The following is a 21,511-nucleotide window of genomic DNA, read 5'->3' as shown; positions in this document are numbered from 1 at the left end:
TATATATTGCTTTAGGAACTGTGATTCTTTGAATTACTGAACTACTGTAATTCTCTAGAACTTGGTGTTGGGACCTTCCAGTAACCAGGATTTCTGTTTTGAATTTATTTAGTTAATTTCATTATTCCATTTACTTATTTGTTGTAAAATTGCAAAACTTCTGTCAAAAGATAGCTGCCTATTACTACTCGCTAGTACTATTTTTTCAATATAATTGATACCTCTGTATTATATTAATCTATTTGCTTCTGATTAAGTTCTGCTGCAATAGATACTTTTTCTCTGCTATTAAAACAAAACTCTCACTAATATATCATCAGACTTTTAATGCAGGTTTAACAGAAATGGTGCTTCATAAATTACGTTTTAGTGTGCTTCGCTTGAAGTATATGCTAAGATTTCTGGATACTGAGAATAGTTTTTCTCCTAATTTGAGTTTTAATGCTTCCTATGTCAGTTTTTCTTCACAAGCATCAGAAAACTAGAAGTTTACTTTTAAGAAATGAAGATACAGTAGCCCTATCTTGTAATTCTAGGACTTCAAAAGTGAGATTTAAAGGAAATAAGATAATATTGTAAAACTTAGGATAAAATCCTAAGAGCTCACAGTACTGAGACCGCCAGTATTAGCAGAGTTAAAAAATGTGCCTAATTTTACCTACCTAGTCCACTAAAGAATATTTATAACCACATTTACATGAAAAATGTTTGTACTGAGCAGCTTCGGGTAGACCACTAACCTCAAGTGGACCTGTCTTTATTAAAAGAACCCACTGTCCTAGACCAAATTGTTCTTTATTGAGGTTGGGGGGAGTCATGCATTATATTCTTCTCTTTCTGTCAAGGGTCTCATTGACTTGTTTCTTGCATAATGTTATTGTTGGCTGAGAATCTGAGGAAAGGTGTTGAGTATATTTGGTTACACACACAACTTTGTGAAAACAAGCATTTTTCTTGGCAAAAAAATTGTAATAAGCAAAATCAAAATGTGATTCTCTGCTCTTTGTGTGTGTGTCCGTGTCCATAATACCGGCAGTGCTGGCAAGTTTCTCACTTTCAAGAAGTTATTGAAGTTTATGCTTTAATTATTACTCTTGATTGGAGTTTAAAATAAATATATATGTAAGTCCAGTCCAAACAAAAAGTCTTAATCAAAGATCATTTGTTGCAAGAAAAATGAATGCATATATGGAAATTCTTTAGCAGATGGTTCACATATTTTTTTCTTTTCTACCGTGTACAGGTGCAGTACTCTTGTCCAGCATACAGGGATTAGCAATTAATGTTGATCCAGTCCTGTATAGCTGGCTTATCTACCAACCGCAGAAACGAGCTAGTAGACACATTCAACAGGTATGTATTTTTGGAGGGAAACTAGTAGGGGAAGGGAAACTTTCTCTTCTGTATTAGGTCAGTAGTACATTCGTGTTCCACTGTTTTCTCTCACCCTGTATTTTATAGTTCGCTGCACATGCTGTTGATCTTATTTTGAATTATTTAAAAAGTTAACTTTTGCATATTAAAATTTTCATTTCACAATGTTTTCATTTATAACATTAAGTTAAAGGAATAGGGAGAATATTTTTTTAATGGTCGTGGTTTAGGATCAGTATTTTTGCAACTAGTTTTAACTACTGCGACCTCATAAGCCTCCTGAATCTGAATAGTAAATCATGTTTTAACCATTTAGGTTGGTCTATCCAATAATTGCATAACTTGTTACAGAATCACTGTTCTTATTAAAACACATTTTAGTGGAGATGAACTATGCAGTTCTGAAAATGATGTAAGTGAACGTTTTAACAGATTCTGTATATAATGTCAAAACACATATTTGCGTATGAAGTGCTTGGAAAAGGTACAAGAAGTTAAGGCTGTGGGTCTGTGTGGCACAGTGTTTTCTTTGACATATTGTTGACCTAAGTTTTCATGCCTCATACTCCTGACCTGGAAAGAACACAGGTTTTACTTGATTTTAAATTTATTCTTAACTTTATTTTGGCAGGTTAGTAGAATGTTCTTAAACTTAAATTTGTCATAATTGATGAAATTAGTGGTCTGTGTAGCCTGATGTTCTGTCTCAGTTTTAAGTGGTCAATTATTAAGTGGCTGATATAAGAAACTTTTGGTATTTGTCGCATAATTACGGAACGCTGTGCACATCAGGGAAGTTTCAGATGAGGCCTTGAAATGGGAGGATTAACATGATCTCTTTCTTGTGTGTAAAGAACATTGTTAGGTAGTGATTGTCAAACGTTAATTTGAGTCCTGTTAAGCTCATTCTGCACCAGCATCATCTCAAATCCTTCAGTTTGTCAATTGCTGCTTTATCATTTTAATAACTTTACATAATTTTTAAATGTGTTGAGTTGCTCTTCATTTCAGCATCATAACTAGGGCACCACAACATTTCCTGGTATATGGCTTTTTTAAAAGAGATTTATTTACTTTTGCAGTACTGTTATGTATCCTTCCAAAATGTAATTGAGCCTGGTTATTTCAAATGTTCATATAGAAGTCTTTCATTAACATTAACATATATAATCAGCTGTTACTCAATGCTTTCTCTTTTGATTGCTCTTTTATACTGAGGGACTAGAAAGGTTTAGTGATAACCTTAGGAAACCTATTTGTCCATGGTTTTGATCACTGCACCAGTGGCAAAAATTCTAATCAATTTTTTTTTTAAGTAGCTATTTTGTGATTTGTGTCATTACCTTATAGAGCCTTCTAAATTTTTTAGTGATCTATTTCTTACTAAAATTACTGTATCACATTTCTACTGTGATTTAGAGTTCCTTAGTCATTTGAAATTATTTTAAATGTGAATTTATAAATCTGTCAACATTGTACTAGTTTCACTGTTAAACATAACTGTGGTAATAGACTGCACATAATAAAAATTGCAATATCTGGAGTAGTCATGGAGAAACTTCATTTGAAAAGGAAACTATAGCTGTATTAAACTATTCTTAACCAAAGACTTTTTTCTTTATGTAATACTATAATTATACTCAGATAAGGATTTTAGTCAAAGTTATGGCTTTGCATATTGCTTATGGGAAAAGGTTTGGCTTATTACCGTGGTGTAGCTTGTATAACAAAACAAAAATGCTCTGTATTATGTTAATAATTTTTGAACATTTAATGGAACAGCTGTAAGACATGATGCTTTTGAGCAGGTGTTATGGTCAAAATTTTATCGACTGAGAAAGCTCTTTTCTTCCTTTATTCTATCCTAGGTCAGGAGTTAGCAGGGCTTTAAACTAGATACGAAGGGGGAAAGGAATAATACCAGCCTCACTAGAGATGAGCCTGGGGGTGGCATGCTGGCGTTGGAGGCAAGATCAGTTGCACAGCTGAAGTGCACCTATGCCAACATCTGAAGCACAGACAATAAACAGGAGGAGCTGGAAGCCATTGCGCAGCAGAAAGACAGAGACATCATCTCCATCATGGAAGTGTGGTTGGGATGTGTCACATGAGTGCAGTGCTGTGATGGATGGCTATAAACTCTTCAGAAAGGATAGATAGGGAAGGAGAGGCAGTGGGGTAACTATGTCAGGGAGTGTTTCGACTGCCTGGAGCTTAGTGATGGGTGATAGCAGGGTTGAGAGTTCATGGGTAAGAATGAGGGGAAGGGCCAACAATACAGATATCCTAGTGGGAGTCTGTTATAGACAGCCTAACCAGGATGAAAAGGCAGATGGAATATTCTACAAGCAGCTGGGAGAAGTCTTAAGATTGCTAGTCCTTGTTCTCATGGGAGATCCAATATACTGGATGTCCACTGGAAATGCAACACAGCAGAGAGGAAAATGTCTAGGAGGTTCCTGGAGTGTGTGGAAGATGCCTGCCTGACACAGCTGGTCAGGGAGCCAGCCAGGGGAGATGTCCCAATGGACCTGCTCTTTACAGACAGGTCAGGGCTGGTGGGTGATGCGGTGGTCAGAGGACGCCTTGAGCATAGCGATCAAGAGATGTACTTTTGATTCTTAGAGAAGTAAGGAGGAGAGTCAGAAGAACCACTGCCTTGGACTGCCGGAGGGCCGGCTGTGGCCTGTTTAGGAGCCTGGTTGATGGAGTCCCTTAGGAGAGAGCTCTGAAGGGCCAAGGTGCAGGAAGACGGCATTCTTCAGCAAGGTGGTCTCAAAGGTGCAGGAGCAGGCTGTCCCTCTATGCCGAAAGACGAGCCAGCGGGGAAGACAACCAGCCTGGCTGAACAGAGAGCTTTGGCTGGAACTCAGGGGGAAAAGGAGAGTTTACCACCTCTGGAAGAAGGGGCAGGGAGCTCAGGAGGTCTGTAAGGATGTCACAAGGTTATGCAGGGAAAAGATTAGAGAGGCAAACGTCCAACTAGAACTCAGGCTGGCCACTGCTGTAAACGGTAAAAAAAAATGTTTTTATAAATGCATTAGAAACAAAAAGAGGGCCAAGGATTATATGCATCCTGTATTGGATGGCGGGGGGAAACACTGCCACAGAGGATGAGGAAAAGGGTGAGGTGCTTAATGCTTTCTTTACCTCAGTCTCTAATAGCAAGGCCAGTTACCCTCAGGCTACTCAGCCCCCTGGGCTGGGAGACAGGGATGAGGAGCAGAATAAAGTCCCACAATCCAGGAGGAAACAGTCAGCGACCTGGTGCTCCACCTGGACACACACAAGTCTATGGGGTCACGTGGGATCCACCTGAGGTTACTGAGGGAGCTGGCAGAGGAGCTCACCAAGCCGCTTTCCATCATTTGTCAACAGTCCTGGGTAGCTGGGGAGGTCCCAGAAGACGGGAGGTCAAGCAATGTGACACCCATCTGCTGGAAGGAGGATCCAGGGGACTACAGGCCTGTCAGCCTGACCTCGGTGCCAGGGAAGGTTGTGGAGCAGGTCATCCTGAGCGCCATCACAGCATGTGCAGGACAACCAGGGGATCAGGCCCAGCCAGCATGGGGTTATGAAAGGCAGGTCCTGCTGGACTGACCTGATGTCCTTCTGTGACAAGGTGACCCACCTAGTGGATGAGAGACAGGCTGTGGATGTTGTCTACCTGGACCTTAGTGAAACCTTTGACACTCTCCCACATAATTTTCCTGGAGAAACGGGCTCCTTGTGGCTTGGACAGGCACACTCTATGCTGAGTTAAAAGCTGGCTGGACGGCTGAGCCCGAAGAGTGGGGGTGAATGGAGTAACATCCAGCCAGTGGCTGGTCACAAGTGCCGTTCCCCAGGGCTCAGTGCTGGGGCCAGTCCTGTTTAATACCTTTATCGATGATCTGGACAAGGGCACCCGCAGTAAGTTTGCAGGTGACACCAAGCTGGGTGGGAGTGTTGCTCTGCTGGAGGGCAGGAGGCTCTGCAGAGGGATCTGGGCAGGTTGGACCAATGGGCCAAGCCCAGTTGTAGGAGGTTCAACGCGGAGAAGTGCCGGGCCCTGCCCTTGGGTCACAGCAGCCCCAGGCAGCGCTGCAGGCTGGGGCAGAGCGGCTGGGAAGCTGCCTGGGGGAAAAGGGCCTGGGGGAGCTGGCTGACGGCCGGCTGGGCATGAGCCAGCAGTGTGCCCGGGGGGGCAAGGGGGGCCACAGCATCCTGGCCTGTATCAGAGACTGTGGCCAGAAGGACCAGGGCGGTGACCGTCCCCCTGTACTCAGCCCTGGTGAGGCCCCTCACTTCAAGAGGGACGTAGTGGTGTTGGAGTGTGTCTCGAGAAGGGCAACGGAGCTGGTGAAGGGTCTGGAGCACAGGTCTTGTGAGGAGCGGCTGAGGGAGCTGGGGGTGTTAAGCCTGTAGAGGAGTCTCAAGGGGGACCTCATTGCTCTCTGCAGCTGCCTGAGAGGAGGCTGTAGGCAGGGGGGGGGTCGGTCTCTTCTCCCAAGTAACAAGCAACAGAACAAGGGGAAATGGCCTCATGTTACACCAGGGGAGGTTTAGATTGGATATTAGGAAAACATTCTTCACTGAAAGGGTGGTCAAGCAGTGGAACAGGCTGCCCAGGGAGGTGGTGGAATCACCACCACTGGGGGTGTTTAAAAAGTGTGTATATGTGGTGTTTAGGGACATGGTTTAGTGGTGAACTTGGCAGTGCTGGGTTAATGGTTGGACTTCATGATCTCAAAGGTCTTTCTCCAACAGAATGGTTCTATGATTCTATAACCATCAGTCTTACAGAACTGCAATGGAAGAAAATAAAGTACAACACTTTAGAAGTTTGATGTGTGATTCAGATATCTTAATTGTTAAGATATTTTAAATTTTAATTTCTGCTTAAAAGAGGTGTTTTGCTCTGTCATTTTGAGCAGGTCAAAATTGTGAGTTTTATCTGAAAACAGATTCTTATAATGTTTTAGTATGTTTGGTTCTGTGTACACATGCTATCAAGTAATAACATTTTGAGTTCAATAAGTTAAATTATTAATTTATTTGGAACCACAGCTATAGCCATGAAAGCTTCTGATTGTCTGGCTCCTCAGAAATAGTTATGCCTTTACGTACCGGAACTTCAGATTTGTTTACCTTTTAATCATTACTCCTGGATTCTTAGGTTTATAATGCCAGTTTGGTAGTACATATAATGTATGTCTTTACTGAAATACTCACTGTGTGTAATGTAATGGATTGGTGTCTGAAAGCACTAAAAGTTAGAAATACCAGAACATACTTAACATTGTAAGCTGAAACATGATAGGACAGAAGTAAGTATGGAAGTAAATGAGTTTTTACAAAAGATGTAAATTTTCAATTACTTTTTCCATAAAGCCATACTGTGTCTTCTTTAATATTAAGGTGATGAAGCTACCAAGAATAGTAATTCTCTTTGGCCTTCCTGATACTTTATACAATGAATAGAAGAAGCAGAAAAACTGTTGTGTTGGGGTGTGGGGTACACATGGCCCAGTAAAGACTACAGCTTTTCCTTTATTACTGTTAGACTATCACTAAAATGACTCTATTTGCTTCCCAGCAGCTAGTAATTGTAGAACTAGTGTGATAGCTGAGGCCATTATGTTACTTACTTTGTACAGATGTTACTTGATACTTTCTCCCCTCCTTTCCCAACTGTGTCTATTTTGTACATTAAGGTTACAAACTCTTTAACCGTGTTTATGTACTATCCAGTACACTATGTTATGTGTCCTTATATGTTCTGAAATGGTGTCTGAAAAAATGTGATGAATGATAAATGAGGATTTAAAAGGTCTGACTAAAGGTAAACACAAAAAGGAGAGAGAAGCTATTTAAATGAAAAGTGAAGTTGGGTACAATAATCACTGAATATTAACAGGTTATTCATATATTTAGGCTAGAAGTAAAAGATTTTAAAATCCTGGGTATTAAGACTACACTAATTTTTTTTGCTGCTTCCATTATCATTAGAAGGAAATTTTCTGACTTGTTCCTATATGGAATTTTAGGTATGACAACTGTTTGCAGGAGAAGGGGATTAACATTTTCTTTAGATAAACACAAAGTCCAGAATTTGGAAATTCACTTGATATGCAACCCTTCTACATAAGTTATTTTTCTGTATGGTGTGCAAATTACATCATTTATCCTTACATTTATTTTAAATTAACTTGCAAAATAAAATTAAAAAAAGAGGAAACATTGAAAATAGAACCAGTCTTTAAGGCTTCTGCATAATTTTTGAAATACAGTGCAATATTTAGTGCCAGATGCTTTCAGCGAATGGCATTGTAGCATATTACCTTCTTGTTACAAAATGTCACTGCATATGAAAATGTGGCTGCGGTTATGTATTTGAATAATGATATGTGTGGTTGCTGTTGTGGCTATATGGTCTAGGGTAAATGGATGTAAATATAACTTGTTTTTCTGTATCCATTCTGAATTTCAACACACATGTCTAAGTTTTCCATTGTCCCCTTTGAAGCACAGAAACAATGGGAACATTGGAGTCTAAAAATCCAATGCTTGAACGGATCTGCGTATTGCTTTTGAATTCTTCTCATGCCTACTAGAAATAAAGTGGTGTAGTTCTTGAGTTTCTTTGCTGAAGTGAAAGCATTGCATAAAATAAGCCGCTTCTGTATCTATTGGCTTGTCCATTATTACCTTTTACCTAGTTGGTGATACTGGGCACAGGTCAGAATAATGCCATTCTGAGGAGCATAACTGAATTTTCATCACGGGTAGTAGCACTTCTTACAAAATTTGGTTTGGTAGAAATGAAATAATGAGTCTATATGTACAAAACACAAAAAGAAGCACAGAGGTTTATTGCATGCTTTTGATGTCCTTAATTTAACATGTTTGTTGCAAGTTTATAATTTGTAAATTTTCCCAGTAATAATAGAGGAAACTACTGAAACAGTTTGTAGTAGTAAGTTCTGTCATCTCTGTGCATACTGTACGGTATAATGTGCAGCATGTTTTCGTTAAAAGGTGATATGGCAAAGCCAGTGCTGCTTGTGTTGATATTAGTTAGGAGTAGAATTAATATCTCTCTTTGAACAGAAGTCAAAGCAAACTCTTTAGTTTTCTTATGTGTGAAGTCTGAAAAATCCTGTTAGTTATTACAGTAAGTTGTATGAGGTCTTGCTCAATAAGGAGCCCGTTCAGTGCTCAGTCATCACCTACAGTAAAAACATGATTCTTCACATTCAGAGGGAGCTTTCTGTCTTTCAGTCTGTGCCCGTTGCTCTGGTTCTGTCACTGGGCACCACACAGAGAAAAGCCTGGCTACATCTTCTTTGCACCCTCCCTTCAGGTATTTTTATACTTTGAGGTCCTCCATGAGCCTTCTCTTCTCCAGGCTGAACCGTCCCTCGTATGAAAGATGCTCCAGTCCCTTAATCATCTTCGTGACCCTTTGATGGACTCTCTCCAGTATGTCCATGTCTCTCTTGTACTGGGGAGTCCAGAACTAGACCCAGCACTGAATAGAGGTGAAGGATCACTTCCTTTGACTTGCTGGCAGTACTTTGTCTAGTGCAGCCCAGGACACCATTCACCTTGTCTGCAGCAAGGTCAGTTTGTTGGCTGTTGTTCAATCTGGTGTCCACCAGGATGATTTCTGCAAAGCTGCTTTCCAGCTGGGCAGCGCTCAGCATATACTGGCATGTGAGGTTGGTCCTCTCCATTTGCAGGACTTTGTACTCCTCATTGTTGAACTTCATGAGATTCTTGTCAGCCCATTTTTCCAGCCTGTCACAGTCCCTCTGGATAGCAGCACAACCCTTTGGCATAGTAATCATTCCTCCTATTAATGAAGATATTGAACAGGATTGGACCCCTTGTTGACCCCAGGGTACATCACTACTTACTGGAGTCCAATTAGACTTTGCTCCACTGACCACTGTGCTCTGGGCCCAGCCATTCAACGAGTTTTCAGTCTACTTCACTGTCTGTTCTTCCAGTCCCTACTTCATGAGCTTCTTGGTGAAGATCTTATGGGAGACAGCATCAAAGGCCTTACTGAAGTCAAGGTAGACAATAGCCACTGCTCTCCCTTCATCTACCAAGCCAATCATTTAATCATAAAATGTTGACAAATTGGTCAAGAATGACTTCCACTTGATGAAGCTATGCTGATTACTCCCAGTCACCTTCTTGTCCTTCATATGCATGCAAGTGGTTTCCAGGATTAGTTGTTCCGTCACATTCCCAAGGACTGAGGCTGGCTGGCTGGGTCTTCCTTCTTGCCCTTGAAGATAGAAGTGACAGTTACGTTCTTCCTGTCCTCAGGCACCTCTCCCAATTGCCATGATTGTTCAAAGAACATCAAAAGTGACCTTGTGATGACATCTGCCAACTCTCTCGGCACTTGTGGCTGCATCCCATGAGCACCCATGGACTTACATATGTTTAGAGGTATTCCCTGTCCTTGTCCTCTTCCACTGAGGGTTCCATCTTCCTTGCTTCATCGTTTCCCATTAGTCTCCAAGTAGCTGGGTTTCAAGGCTGGTCTTGCTAGTAAAGACTGAGGTGAAGAAGGCATTCAGTACCTAAGCCTTTTGCAGGCAGAAAAGCAGCTTATGAGTTTCCTGACTTCATTTCAATGTGTATTCCCGTAGACAATTAAATGTTTCAGTTGGCTCTTTTTTAGCTCTTTTGCCCTCCCACTCCTTTCCTTTTTTAAACTCAAGTGAACACAAGGAGTTAGTTAAGATTACATAATACTTATACAGCTTATACACATTTTTTCAAAAATATTTTGTGTTGATTTCATATCTAACGGCTCTGAATAATGTACAAATGGAAGAGAATACAGTTTAGTGTCAGAAAAAGGGAGAAAAAATCCTCCACAGGTTGATAACAGAGAGGGGAAGAGGTAAGGAAAAGATAATTGTTGTCATGAGAGTGTTTTCACCTAATCACCAGCTGATGGTCTTTCCAGATAATCAGCACAGCAAAATACTACATGCTGCTTTGTCTAGAAAAAGAAACTACTGGAAGATCATCTTTCCTGTTTCAAGCGCTGTGCTGTACAGTGTGCAGTAATCACCACCAGAAGAAACCTTTGCCAGCTAGTGGGTTAAAAAAAACCCCAAACTCAGAACGCCCAAGACAGAACATATATTAAAGTGGCAGCAATTGCTGGAATTGATTTTCTTAAGCTGTATTAGTTTATTATTTATAATACTGAGCTGAAATAACTTTGAGTCTTGGTACAGAGTAAGGAATAAACGTTATAAATCAGAGTACTGCAACTTGGAGTTCAAACCTTACTTCCAAAATCCTTAGGTTTTCACTTGTATAACTAGACATATCTTAAAGATATTTTACTTCAGCACCTTCTACACATGCAGCAAATTGTTAGAAAAGAAAAAGAAAAACCACAACAACCAGAGCTTGATAGAATCACAGAACGGTTTGGGCTGGAAGGGACCTTAAAAGTCATGTAGTTCCAACCCCCCTGCCATGGGCAGGGACACCTTCCACCAGACCAGGCTGTCCAAAGCCCCATCCAGCCTGGCTTAATGTATATGATAAAGAGTGACTTTTTCATGCCATTTTTTAATTAACCTATTATGTAATAGTTCAAATGTTTAATACATTGCTTCTCAACTTTTTAGTACTTAATATGACAGAATAAATTAAAAAAACCCTCCGATTTTGCTTTCTTTCAGTTCAAAACCTGAAGAATAGGTGAAAAGCATTCTGGAGGAAGTTATTGAATGACAATTTTTTTTGTATTGACATTTGGTGTGTTATACTTATGAAATGGCAATACTAAGAAATATTTAAAGATATCAGTGTTTATAAAGAATATTATGTTGGATACATGGGTAAATTTTTTGAATGTAAATGTTTTGCTCTTCAGCTCTACATTTTAAGAATCAATGCATTAAGAATAAATCTGATAAAAATCTGATTATTCTGTTTTATATACAGTCTGTGTGACTGCTCAAAGGAAAATTAGTATGAGCCAGATATGTCGCAGTCCATCCATAAGTTCCACATCAAAATCAAGTATTTTACATTATCTGGGTGTTAAAAATAATCACTTCTCCCCCCCCCCCCCCCCCCCCCCCCCGGAATTTGTTAGCCTTTTATGAAATAGGCTTTTGTTACCAACATTGTTTTTCAGTAACTGGTAGTTATCCATGAAGCTGGAGCAGTAAATTTGAAAGACATTTTACGTACTCTTCTTGATGATTGATGAACCTGTACTTGATTTTAGCAGGGTTTAAACTGGCACAGAAGTTTGAGTTGAATTTTTTTTTAATGTTCTTCTATGTTTTAGTCAAAATTGCCCTTCATTTTTTTTAGATACTTTAGTCTGTATGGATTGTTTTTGTGAAGTGTGTAAGATGTGTTAGTGTAGTATGTGCACCAGTTGCTTTACTTTTTAAGTTACAGCTTTTTAACAGTTCTTTAACTCAACGTATCTGTAATGTATGCTTAAGCCTGTTTTATTTCTTTGGTCTGAAATCCATGTTGAAAAGCTGTGCTCTTTAATGTTTTACGAAAGGCTAATTTGAACAGAATTTGGGAAAGATACCACTATGGAGATTGACCTCTGTGAATGCTGTTTACTGCTTGTTAACATTGCCTGCCTATTAAAAAGCAAAACAAAGCTACATTTAGAGGCCTTGTTTGCAGAAATTTGATATTTTATGTTGACTATTTTTTGAAGATTTTTTCAGATGTAGCTTGTTTTATTTTTGTAAATCAGTAGTGGTTTTCATATATTTACTCTCTTATAAAAGCCCATACTTAGCTTTGCACAGATAAATATTTGAAGAGTTTGTTTTCCTTGGTAAAAAAGCATTAGCTATACTTTGATGTGAGACAGTCAGGTATGTGGTACTTTTTGCAGTCAATATATAAATGAGTGCATGTAATCTTTCTCAAATGCACATTACTGTAAAGCCTTCATGGCTGGTCAATACTTTCCTTACATTAGTCATTTCTGTGAGATAAAATAACTAATTGTAGTAAAGACTAAACTATCAAAAATGTCTACCTACACTTACATGTAGATGTATAATAGAAAGATGTATAGCTGCATATTTCTGTCATTCTCTTTGGCTGTTCTGTACACATCTGTGTGTTGCTGCCTAATTTAATGAGCATTTCAGTAATGGAGTAGATGTAAACCCAGCCGTGCAGGGAGGACCTCTTTAGTGATGTACAGGAACAAATAAGGAGAAGACATTGCGCGTCTTCCAGATTCATCATGCTTTAAAGCACTGGAATGTAATACACCTAACCAATTCCATAATCCGAATTTCTCCCTTTTTTCATGAACATCTATACCATGGAAGAATGTGTATCGCAATTCAAAACCAAGAATTTTTCATCAGCAGGGTAGGTAGATTACAGAATTGGTCATTAACAATTCAATTTAATCCATTTTTTTTTCTTCAAGTTTTTTCTCTGCTCATTTTGTGTTTTCTCTACCATTATCTTAGGAATTTTGCTGTGTTATAAAATCTTTTCGCTGCTTTATGGGAAGTGCATTGTGAGCTGAGAATATTAGCAATTCTTGATGGTATGCTTTGGGCAATTCTTCAATCAGAGGTCTCTCTGGAGTGTTTGCCTAAGATGAAATAATTTTATCATCGTGACTTGGTCAGTAGATTCATGTAGAACAATTAATTCCTCAAATTTGATCTGGTTTAGGATGGCCTTTGGAATATTGCAGATTTGTGTGTCTTTTAAGAGCCAAACATTTCTGATAATGAATGGCAGTGAATGAACGACATAATGTATGGGTACATTTCAGTACCCAAATTTAAGATTTTTTCCATGTTGTAGCAAAGTTGGCTGTGGAGGGTGGAGCTGTGTTGTCCTCCTTTAGTTCTAGTTTTTCTTTTCTACCTTGATAAATAGCAGGAAAGGCTTTGGTGAAACAAGCATGTTTCTACAGTAGACATAATTATCTACTTGGTGTGCAGAAATTGTAATAGGCTTTGATTTCTGATACTGTTTGCAGGCCAAAAGCACTGTGTTTATCTCTATTGGGATCTGTCATCTCTTACCCCAAGGAACACAAAGTTGCTGAGGGACATAAGAAAGAAGTTGCGGCTTACTTGAGGAACTAAAGCTGTACGGGAATTGAACCTTGTATCTTGTACTTTCAGATGCCCCTTGAAACTGCTGATAGAATGCTTTCATCAGTTGGTGAAAATGAGGGGGTTCTTGGCTGACATCAGTCCATAACCTAAGTTGGGAAAGATTGCAGCTAGTCAGTGATTGGGCTTCTATCCTGGCAGAGCACTTTTCTGAGCATACCTGAAACTCCTACCTGAAGCTGTGTCAGAATTTCATTTGAATTATCAAGTTCATCTCCCAGGAAAGAAAGTGCTTTCATGACTCCAAGGGTTAGGCATGCCTATTCTTTTTAATTAGGAATTAATTTAATTTTAATTAATCTAATTTCATTAATTTAATTTTAATTAGGAACTAGGCTAATGCTTTTCTTTGAGTTCTCTGAAGCAATTTAGGTGTATGCTTATATTAATCTCAGAAATCAAAGCAATGAAAAGTAACTGTAGTCAAGCAACAATTGTGACTTCGATATTAGAACGTGTTGCAAGGTGGGCAAGGTTTATTCTTCTTGCTGTTGGAACTTGTTCTGGCACAGCACGGACAGTCTTGCAGCATGTTCTTCTCCGAGGCGGATAGTAATTGCATAACAGAACTTAGATGTTCATAAAACATCTTGTCTTGACTAGAACTGTCTTCTGTCCCCATTCCAAAGACTTCATTAATTTTTCTTCCTGCTTACTGGTTTCAAGCTACTGCACATCTACACATCAGTCTGTGTGCATGCAGCATCCACCATATGGGGTAGGTGGGTTTGCTGTCATGTCAAAGATGGCTGCATCTGGGCTGATGCTTCTGAATCCAACATTTCACAAACTAGCGCTTCATTTTTTCCTTTACTAATAATATTTAAGTTCCTGTCTTGGAGTATTCTTTTGCCTTTGGTTTGTTACCAGGGAGGTGACTGTATAGGCATCACTCGAAGTACAGATACTCATCTGCTCAGTTGGTCAAGTTTTCTTTAGAATGCATTTCTCATGTTCCCAGATCTGACTGCATCCTAATTAGCCTCACACTCATGGGAAGTTACAATTTGGAAATAAAATACTTAATTACTGAAAATCCCAAGTAAAATAAAATATCAATTTATTCTACCTGGGGAAAATTTCCACTAGCCCTTTTTACAGGATATTTTAGCTTCAGTTAGTTGGCGTGTCTCCACATAAATCAGGAAATACCTTGGGTTTGGTATTTTTGGCAGGTTGGTTTTTAGCTATTGTTCTGTGCCTTTCTCTGATTGTAGATCTTTATCATTTCCAAAGGCAAGTTGAGCAATCACACAGTATGAAGTAAAAAATACAATCTGTAGCTATTGATCCACTTACATGCATAAATAGTGTATATATGTGTGTGCTTTGTGTACACATACTTAACGTGGTGTGTAATGTATTAGATTATTTGTGTCAGTAAAATTTAGATGTGGAAAAGGATAGCTTTCCTGTAGTTCTTAGCCAGCATTTTAAAAGTTAATTGTAATAATTATACTGGAGAAGTAGTAAATTTTCTTATTTTGAGTGCTGTGAATTATTACTAATCTACTAGTCAGCATACAATAGCCACAAAACATTATTGCATTGATAAATCTGTGGTCAGTAATCCAGAACAGAATCTGATTTTGACTTCACGTCAACAAAACCTGATATAAATGTTGCTATAGTTCCATAACTTTGTTAAATGTTCTTTATTTATCTTCTTTGAAACATTACCAGTTAGTAACCGTAAAGCTTACATCCTAAGGAGGTGTGTTAAACTTGACTAGCTATTACTTTGTAGCTTGCTTTTTGGATTCTTGTGATGAAATGCTTATGATAACACTTGCCTGCAATGTCTCCTTTCCCATCAGATTCATCTTCTCATACAGCTGTGGGGCTCTTGTCATCTGCTATTTCACAAGCCACAATTTCCTCATCAGTTTGTGGCTAAAACCCAAATCTTGATGATCCTTTTCCATCTAGTTCGACGCTGATCTTTCATCTTCTGCATTCTTTTAACCAGAAATCTTTTGCCAAAAACCTGACAAGATTGTACTGGGTGTCATCAACAGCAACATCAGGCTTGATTTCAGTGAGCAAAGATGAAACAGCTGTTTCATTGTCCAGACCAGCACTCAAGCACTCAATATTTGGTCATAATTTTTTCCAGCTTTCTCTGGCTGCGATAGCCTTGATGTTTTTCACTATATGACTAGTGGTGTACCATTATTATTATATTTTGCTAATCCATTTCTTCAGTGGTTCAGAAATAGATACTGCTTCTTCAGACGGTATTTCCATCCTCTTGCCTTTTGTACTGTCTTGTATTGTCTGTGTTCGTTCTTCAGAAAGCCTTGCTTCACTTTGGCAAGTCAGTGTTCTTGCAGCGTTACACTGAGAACTGCCAAATCATGGCTCAACAGTTGCTGTCATGGGAGAGCTGCACATGCCTTTGCCTTAGGAAAGGTGGTATCAGATAAACTGCTAAATCTTGAAAATAAGTGATGTAAAGTGTGTGACAAAAGTTTAGAAATCTTCAGATGCTCTCTATGCATGTGGGAAGTATTTCTGTAGTGTAAAACTCTTCTGTTCCAAGCTGGTGGGGTTTTTTGTTGTTATGGCTAGAGGACACCGAAGTGGCATGTTACTGTATTCCGGAATGACTTTTTAGTTCTTTTGGAGACAAAGCTGATGCTCGTAGGTTCAGAGAGGAGGACAAATGGGAGTTCTGTTTGTCATTGACGTTAGTATTTTCCTATTAACTTTGCATACCACTGTATATATATGTTGATTGTTTTCACTGGAGTAGGATTAAATAGTTGATTGTCCTTCTTATTTTAATTTACTTTTATAGTGGAAAATGGCGAAGGCGTTTGGAAGTAATTCTCCTTCAATTAAATGATTTTTCTGTTTGTTTTGGGGTTTTGTATGTGTGCACGTGTTGCACACTGCTTGATTCAGTGATCTGTTTTCTATTGGAGAAAATTTACAAGCACATTGCCTGCCTCACACGAATTTGTTTCCCACAGAGATTCCTAATGCAACGTGTGAGGTTTCTCATTACACAGCTATATGGATTACATTTTCACTCCAATACCAACAAAATTAAATTACACAAAAATTGATTAAGATGCATGTAATCTTAGTGTCTGATCTTTACAAAAAACTTTAGTCATCTTTAAATGGTAATCCTCTGCAATATCAACAATAGAAATTTTCTGCTTTTGTCAACTAGGATAAATCTACAATTTACATAGTAGCTAATGCTACGGCAAAATGCTAACAGCCAACTGTCCAGCAAAACAGAGAATCTAATTTTTTTTAATGATTTTGTCTTTTCTAGCTCACATTAATTTAAAAAAAAAAAAGTAACAAAGCTAATAAACTGTATTCATTTGTGGACCTCTAGTTCCAGAACCCATGTGTATTAATACACTTCACTTTTCTAATCTTAAAATATGGATGCAGTCCTTCAAACTAGATTTTAATGCCTTCAGTTTTGTTTAGCAGTGTCATATTTTGAGCATTTTCTCATTTATTGATACGCTTGGAAGACAAAACAATTCAAAATCACTAGTAGTGAGAATTAAATTTTATATTTAAGATGTGAGGAACAAATATAATAATGTATAAATATGAATGTGTCTTTTCTTTTGAAGTTCAATGATGGTTGATAAATTTCTTTGCAAAACATCGGAATCTTGACATCTGACTAAAATTTTCCAGTTTCTATTGAACATTTAGATAATTGTATAGCTTTGGTGATCATCCAACTTCAGTCACGTACATTTTGATTGGCTAACAGGCATGGTATTTTAAGTTAATAAATTTTATTTCACTTTTTTGTTATCATAGGACTTTTTTTCAGACTGACAGGACTAAAATAAAGAATTACAAGTGCAAGTCTGAATGTAGCATTTCATAATTGGTTTTGAAAATATATGTGCTCCAATCATCATTTCAGGTTGTCTTCTATACATTTCAAAATACGTAGTTTAAGACATGCTTCTCATGACAGTGACATAATTTAGTATTAATGTGTTTTGGGTTTGAGGGGTTCACAAGGCTTTTCTTTTTCTAGCAGTCTGTTGGAACTGTTCCGCTTGGTGTGTCAGTAACTCGAAAAAAAGAGGATGAAGCATCAGTTGGAAGTGCACCTTTGGCAAGGCAGCAGTCAAATCAAGCCTCTGAGTATGCTAGCAGTCCTGTCAAAACAAAAACAGTAACAGGTATGATCACTTAAAACTAGCCATTCTGCCTTTGCAACCTCCATCAATAACATTCATCCACAACTGAACAGCATCGGCTGTGCAAATACTGGAACAACTTTCAGTTTTAAAGAAATGTTCTCCCATAGAATTTGAACTTTTAAAATTAAAAAAATAGCATCAAACTTGCAATTTGGAAATACATGTTTAATTTTCTTGTCATTTTTCTTTAGGTACTATCTTTGGGGTCCTGATAATTTCATGTAACACATTTTCTAAAATGAGATAAAGGAGATGTGCTTTTGATAGAACATCTGTTTTTGGCCTTGATATTTAATGTTTCAGTCCATAATTTTATCAGACTTTATAAAGTCTGATTAATCTCTTTGATTTCAGTCAGTCTGTTCACATTGCTTAAAGTCTGGCATGTATGGAAGTCAAGATTTGTGCATAAGGAGGAAAGATTCACTGTTTTCAAAATTTGTCCCATAGAAAATGCTATTGTTGACACTTTTGTTTGTGGAGTTGAAGAAATAATTAAATTGAGGAATATTTTCTGCCCACTTAAGAGTGCTAAAGTTAAACTTAGCTATCACTAATCAAGATGTTACGGCTTTCTGGGATTTTCTAGGCAATTTATTCATATAGTACCGTCTGCAAGTAAGGAGATCATCCAAAAAAAGTGACTATCCAGCTGAGACTTTTAGTAATCCTTCTGAAATCCATGGAACAAATTCTCTTTTCCTTTGCATTGATGTTTATTTCCAGATAATCATGAAGTACTTCAAGATGTTGTCTGCTGAAACTGAGATTACAATCTTGTCTGTTAGTGATAGGCTTAATTGATACTTTGAGATTAAAAAGGACTAAAACCAGAGAATCCATTTTCTGAGTGATATGTGGGTTGCCATATTATCACTGGTAGTAAAATAAGAGTAATTTCAAAGACTTCTTTCTATTTCATTTTTGAATATCCTTTGGTTTTACCATTTATCTTTTTGTTTTTATCATTCATTTATGTATTTCCTTTATTTTTGTCTGTAATGAAATGAGTACTAAGTATATTCTTCTTTTGACTATATCATCTGTTCAGCTATATCTACATCATAAATGATATGATTTATTTCTTCTTGAAGTTAATTCTACCTGTGCCTGTTGACAAAGCACAAAGGTGTAATTCACTAGAGAACTTCTGTAATGTTGAATATTTGACATTCAAAAACCAGCTATTTGCTGGCACAGGAGGTCACTGTTTGTGGAAGTAGCTTTGCACTTGAGTTTTGGAAATTAGTGTCCCGGCCTGGTACCTGCTGAGCCTGGTAGCCAGTTTTGATCTTTAGCCTTTGTTATTTTTTACCTTGAGTAATATAATGTAATCACACTGGAATAGTCTACTAAAGGAAAATGTTATTGTTCAAAATCTAGAAATGCCATGAATGCTAGTTTTGCTTTTTTTGGGGAGGTTTGTGTGTGTGAGTGCAGAAATGATAAAATGATAAATTTATTTATAATGTCCTAAAAGCAAAAGAAGGATTTCTGTGTATCTCAACTTCTTCCACTTTTTAATTTGAGGTCAATATCTAGATACAATTTCAGTTGGTTAGTACAGCACACATTGCTGCAAAACCAGAAAGTTTGCTTTTAAGGTTTCATTTGTTAGCTACTACTTACTTTACTCATTCAGTTTATCAGATGTCTGAATTAATGAAATTATTTTAAGGGATGTGGTCTGTCTGCTTCAGTAGACTACAGAGATTTCCCAGAAAGAAAGAAAGAAAGAAAGGAGAGCTTATGTCACACTGCAGTGCCATACAGGCTTGTTCTCTGTATAGCTTCCTGAAACTTCATGTGATATTAGAACCTGTGGAGTTAGTCTTGTGCCCTCTTTGTCAGTATTGGCTTTGCAGTGGAAGATTCAGGGGACAGTAAAAACCAACACATATGTCATGTCACAAAATACTGCTTCTGCTTTGTTACAAAGCCACCAGTTACAGTGGTTAGAAAAGGTTGGATGGATGCAAGTGTGAAAGGTGAGATCTCATTCTCAGAGAAGTTTCAGTAGATCCTTTCTTTTACATTTTGTTCCTTTACAGGTATATAATGTGCTGGAGTATAGTGAATGAGTGACTAGCTTATGAAACTAAAAATAGAGTGCCTGTGATTGTTCTCCTTTCTAATTTTTCTAGGTCTGTCACTCCCACAATTTTTAACTTTTATTTCATTTCTTTTAATTTCACCTACTTTCTGTCTGCTTGTTTACAAGAATAATTTCTTTCATTATTTGTCTCACCTTTTTAAACCAGGAATGCCACACTGGTCTAGGAGGTGTAATGCTACCTACGCTACAAAAGCATTCTAGGTAAAACGCCAGCAATCCTTGTAAGCCTCGTATTTCTTCATCGTCAATGCTTTAGCTACAGATGCCTTAGGTTGTCAGAAAACTGAGATTCCTGCATTGATAGCAAGCACATATGCATAGTATTTGCAGATTGAAAGAGATTGTACTTTAAAATCATGATGTTCATTGATTTCAAATTTACCCCTTTTAAGTCTAGCATGATCTCAGCAGTCACTTCCTTGAGAACTGCTAAAAACCAACCCTGTGTATTAAATGGAAGCAGTTTGTAATCACAGCTGTAAAATGATTTAAAACATTGATCTTGAGTTCAGTTTATTAGTTAATGGCTGCTGACACCCAGCCAAAAACGAAGCATGGGAAGAGCAAAACTATTATTTATATGGTATCTGTGAAAATCCATGTTTTCTCTTCTTAAATTTCAAAATGTAGTAATTTTCAATCTCCTGAACTACACAAGCTTCAAAACCAGAGTAAGTTAATATGGTTTAAATTTCATATGACATGTCTGTGAACAAGTAAAGTGATGAAGAATATTTTAAAAAGTAGTATTTACCTCAGTTCCTCAATTCACACACTTCTCCCATTCTCAGCAATTCAGCAGCTGCCTGTGAGTTCAGCGAAGTGATTTGCAGACCCATAGGTATACATAGAAATATAGCTCTTAAATCTGTATAGTGGCAAAATGATTGCTATATGTCTGTATAAATATATTTATGCATAGCTTATGTAGCATACCTATACAGGAAGATGATATGGGCTGAAGCAAATGGATAGGAAAGCCTTTCAATGCTGTGCTGTGCACTGTTGAATAATGGATGAAGCTAAATTGTCTGTTTTCACACATCCAAGATGCTCATTCATTACTAAAATAACTTGTAGATTTTGTTCATATGACATTATTATATTATTATAATTATTTTCACTTTGAAAAATATAATAACTTTTAAAGATTAAATTGGGTTTCATTTTTTTTATTGCCTCCTAGTGAGGTCTTTTTGTAGCCATTACACCGAAATTTGATTTCACCACATCTACTGTGGCAGCCAATATTTAGCAGTGCTTGGAAGTAACCATGATACCCCAGATGCAAATTTGATACTATGTTGTGAGGTGTAACCCAGTGACTATGACATCTAATTTTTCAATAGCAATGGCAAAGTAGCCTCACACATGTTCTTTGATATGAGGAACTTTTATTGAAGGCAGCTCTTTAGGGAGGCTGCAAAGGTTATTGATTTTCTTTCTCACACAGAATCCTGGTAGTTGACTTTTCTTAGCAACTTTTCTTGGTGGGTTTTAGACAGCTTTTTTCCATAGGCCAGGTTGATCAGGTCCACAGGTCAGAGAGCACACTGGTCTTTAATTTGACTACAACTTCAGTATTACCATGGAGCATCAGTCACAAGTTCAAAGCTGAGAAGAGAATCCAGTGTTGTTTCATTCTGCAGGTGTACATATGGAGGCAA

At 37.9% G+C, this 21,511-nt stretch overlaps 1 protein-coding gene across 8 annotated transcripts in view; it reads left to right on the top strand.

Moving 5' to 3' along the window:
• VPS13B (vacuolar protein sorting 13 homolog B) overlaps positions 1 to 21,511 on the top strand; it is a 478,367-nt gene that overhangs the window by 209,956 nt on the left and 246,900 nt on the right. For 7 of the 8 annotated variants that reach the window (XR_008731554.1, XM_055706071.1, XM_055706068.1 and 4 more), the window contains 2 exons: positions 1,244 to 1,353; positions 17,560 to 17,707. Coding sequence is in view for 7 of the 8 variants with exons in the window: in XM_055706071.1 (XP_055562046.1) it covers positions 1,244 to 1,353; positions 17,560 to 17,707 (258 nt within the window). In the remaining variant the exon portion in view is untranslated. The remainder of the gene's footprint in view (positions 1 to 1,243; positions 1,354 to 17,559; positions 17,708 to 21,511) is intronic. The other variant, XM_055706070.1, reaches the window with a different exon arrangement.

The sequence above is a fragment of the Falco cherrug genome, chromosome 3 (assembly GCF_023634085.1).
Source record: "Falco cherrug isolate bFalChe1 chromosome 3, bFalChe1.pri, whole genome shotgun sequence".
Taxonomy (NCBI): domain Eukaryota; kingdom Metazoa; phylum Chordata; class Aves; order Falconiformes; family Falconidae; genus Falco; species Falco cherrug.
The sequence above is the reverse complement of the archived record's forward strand: the minus strand, read 5'-3'. Positions and strand labels throughout refer to the sequence as shown.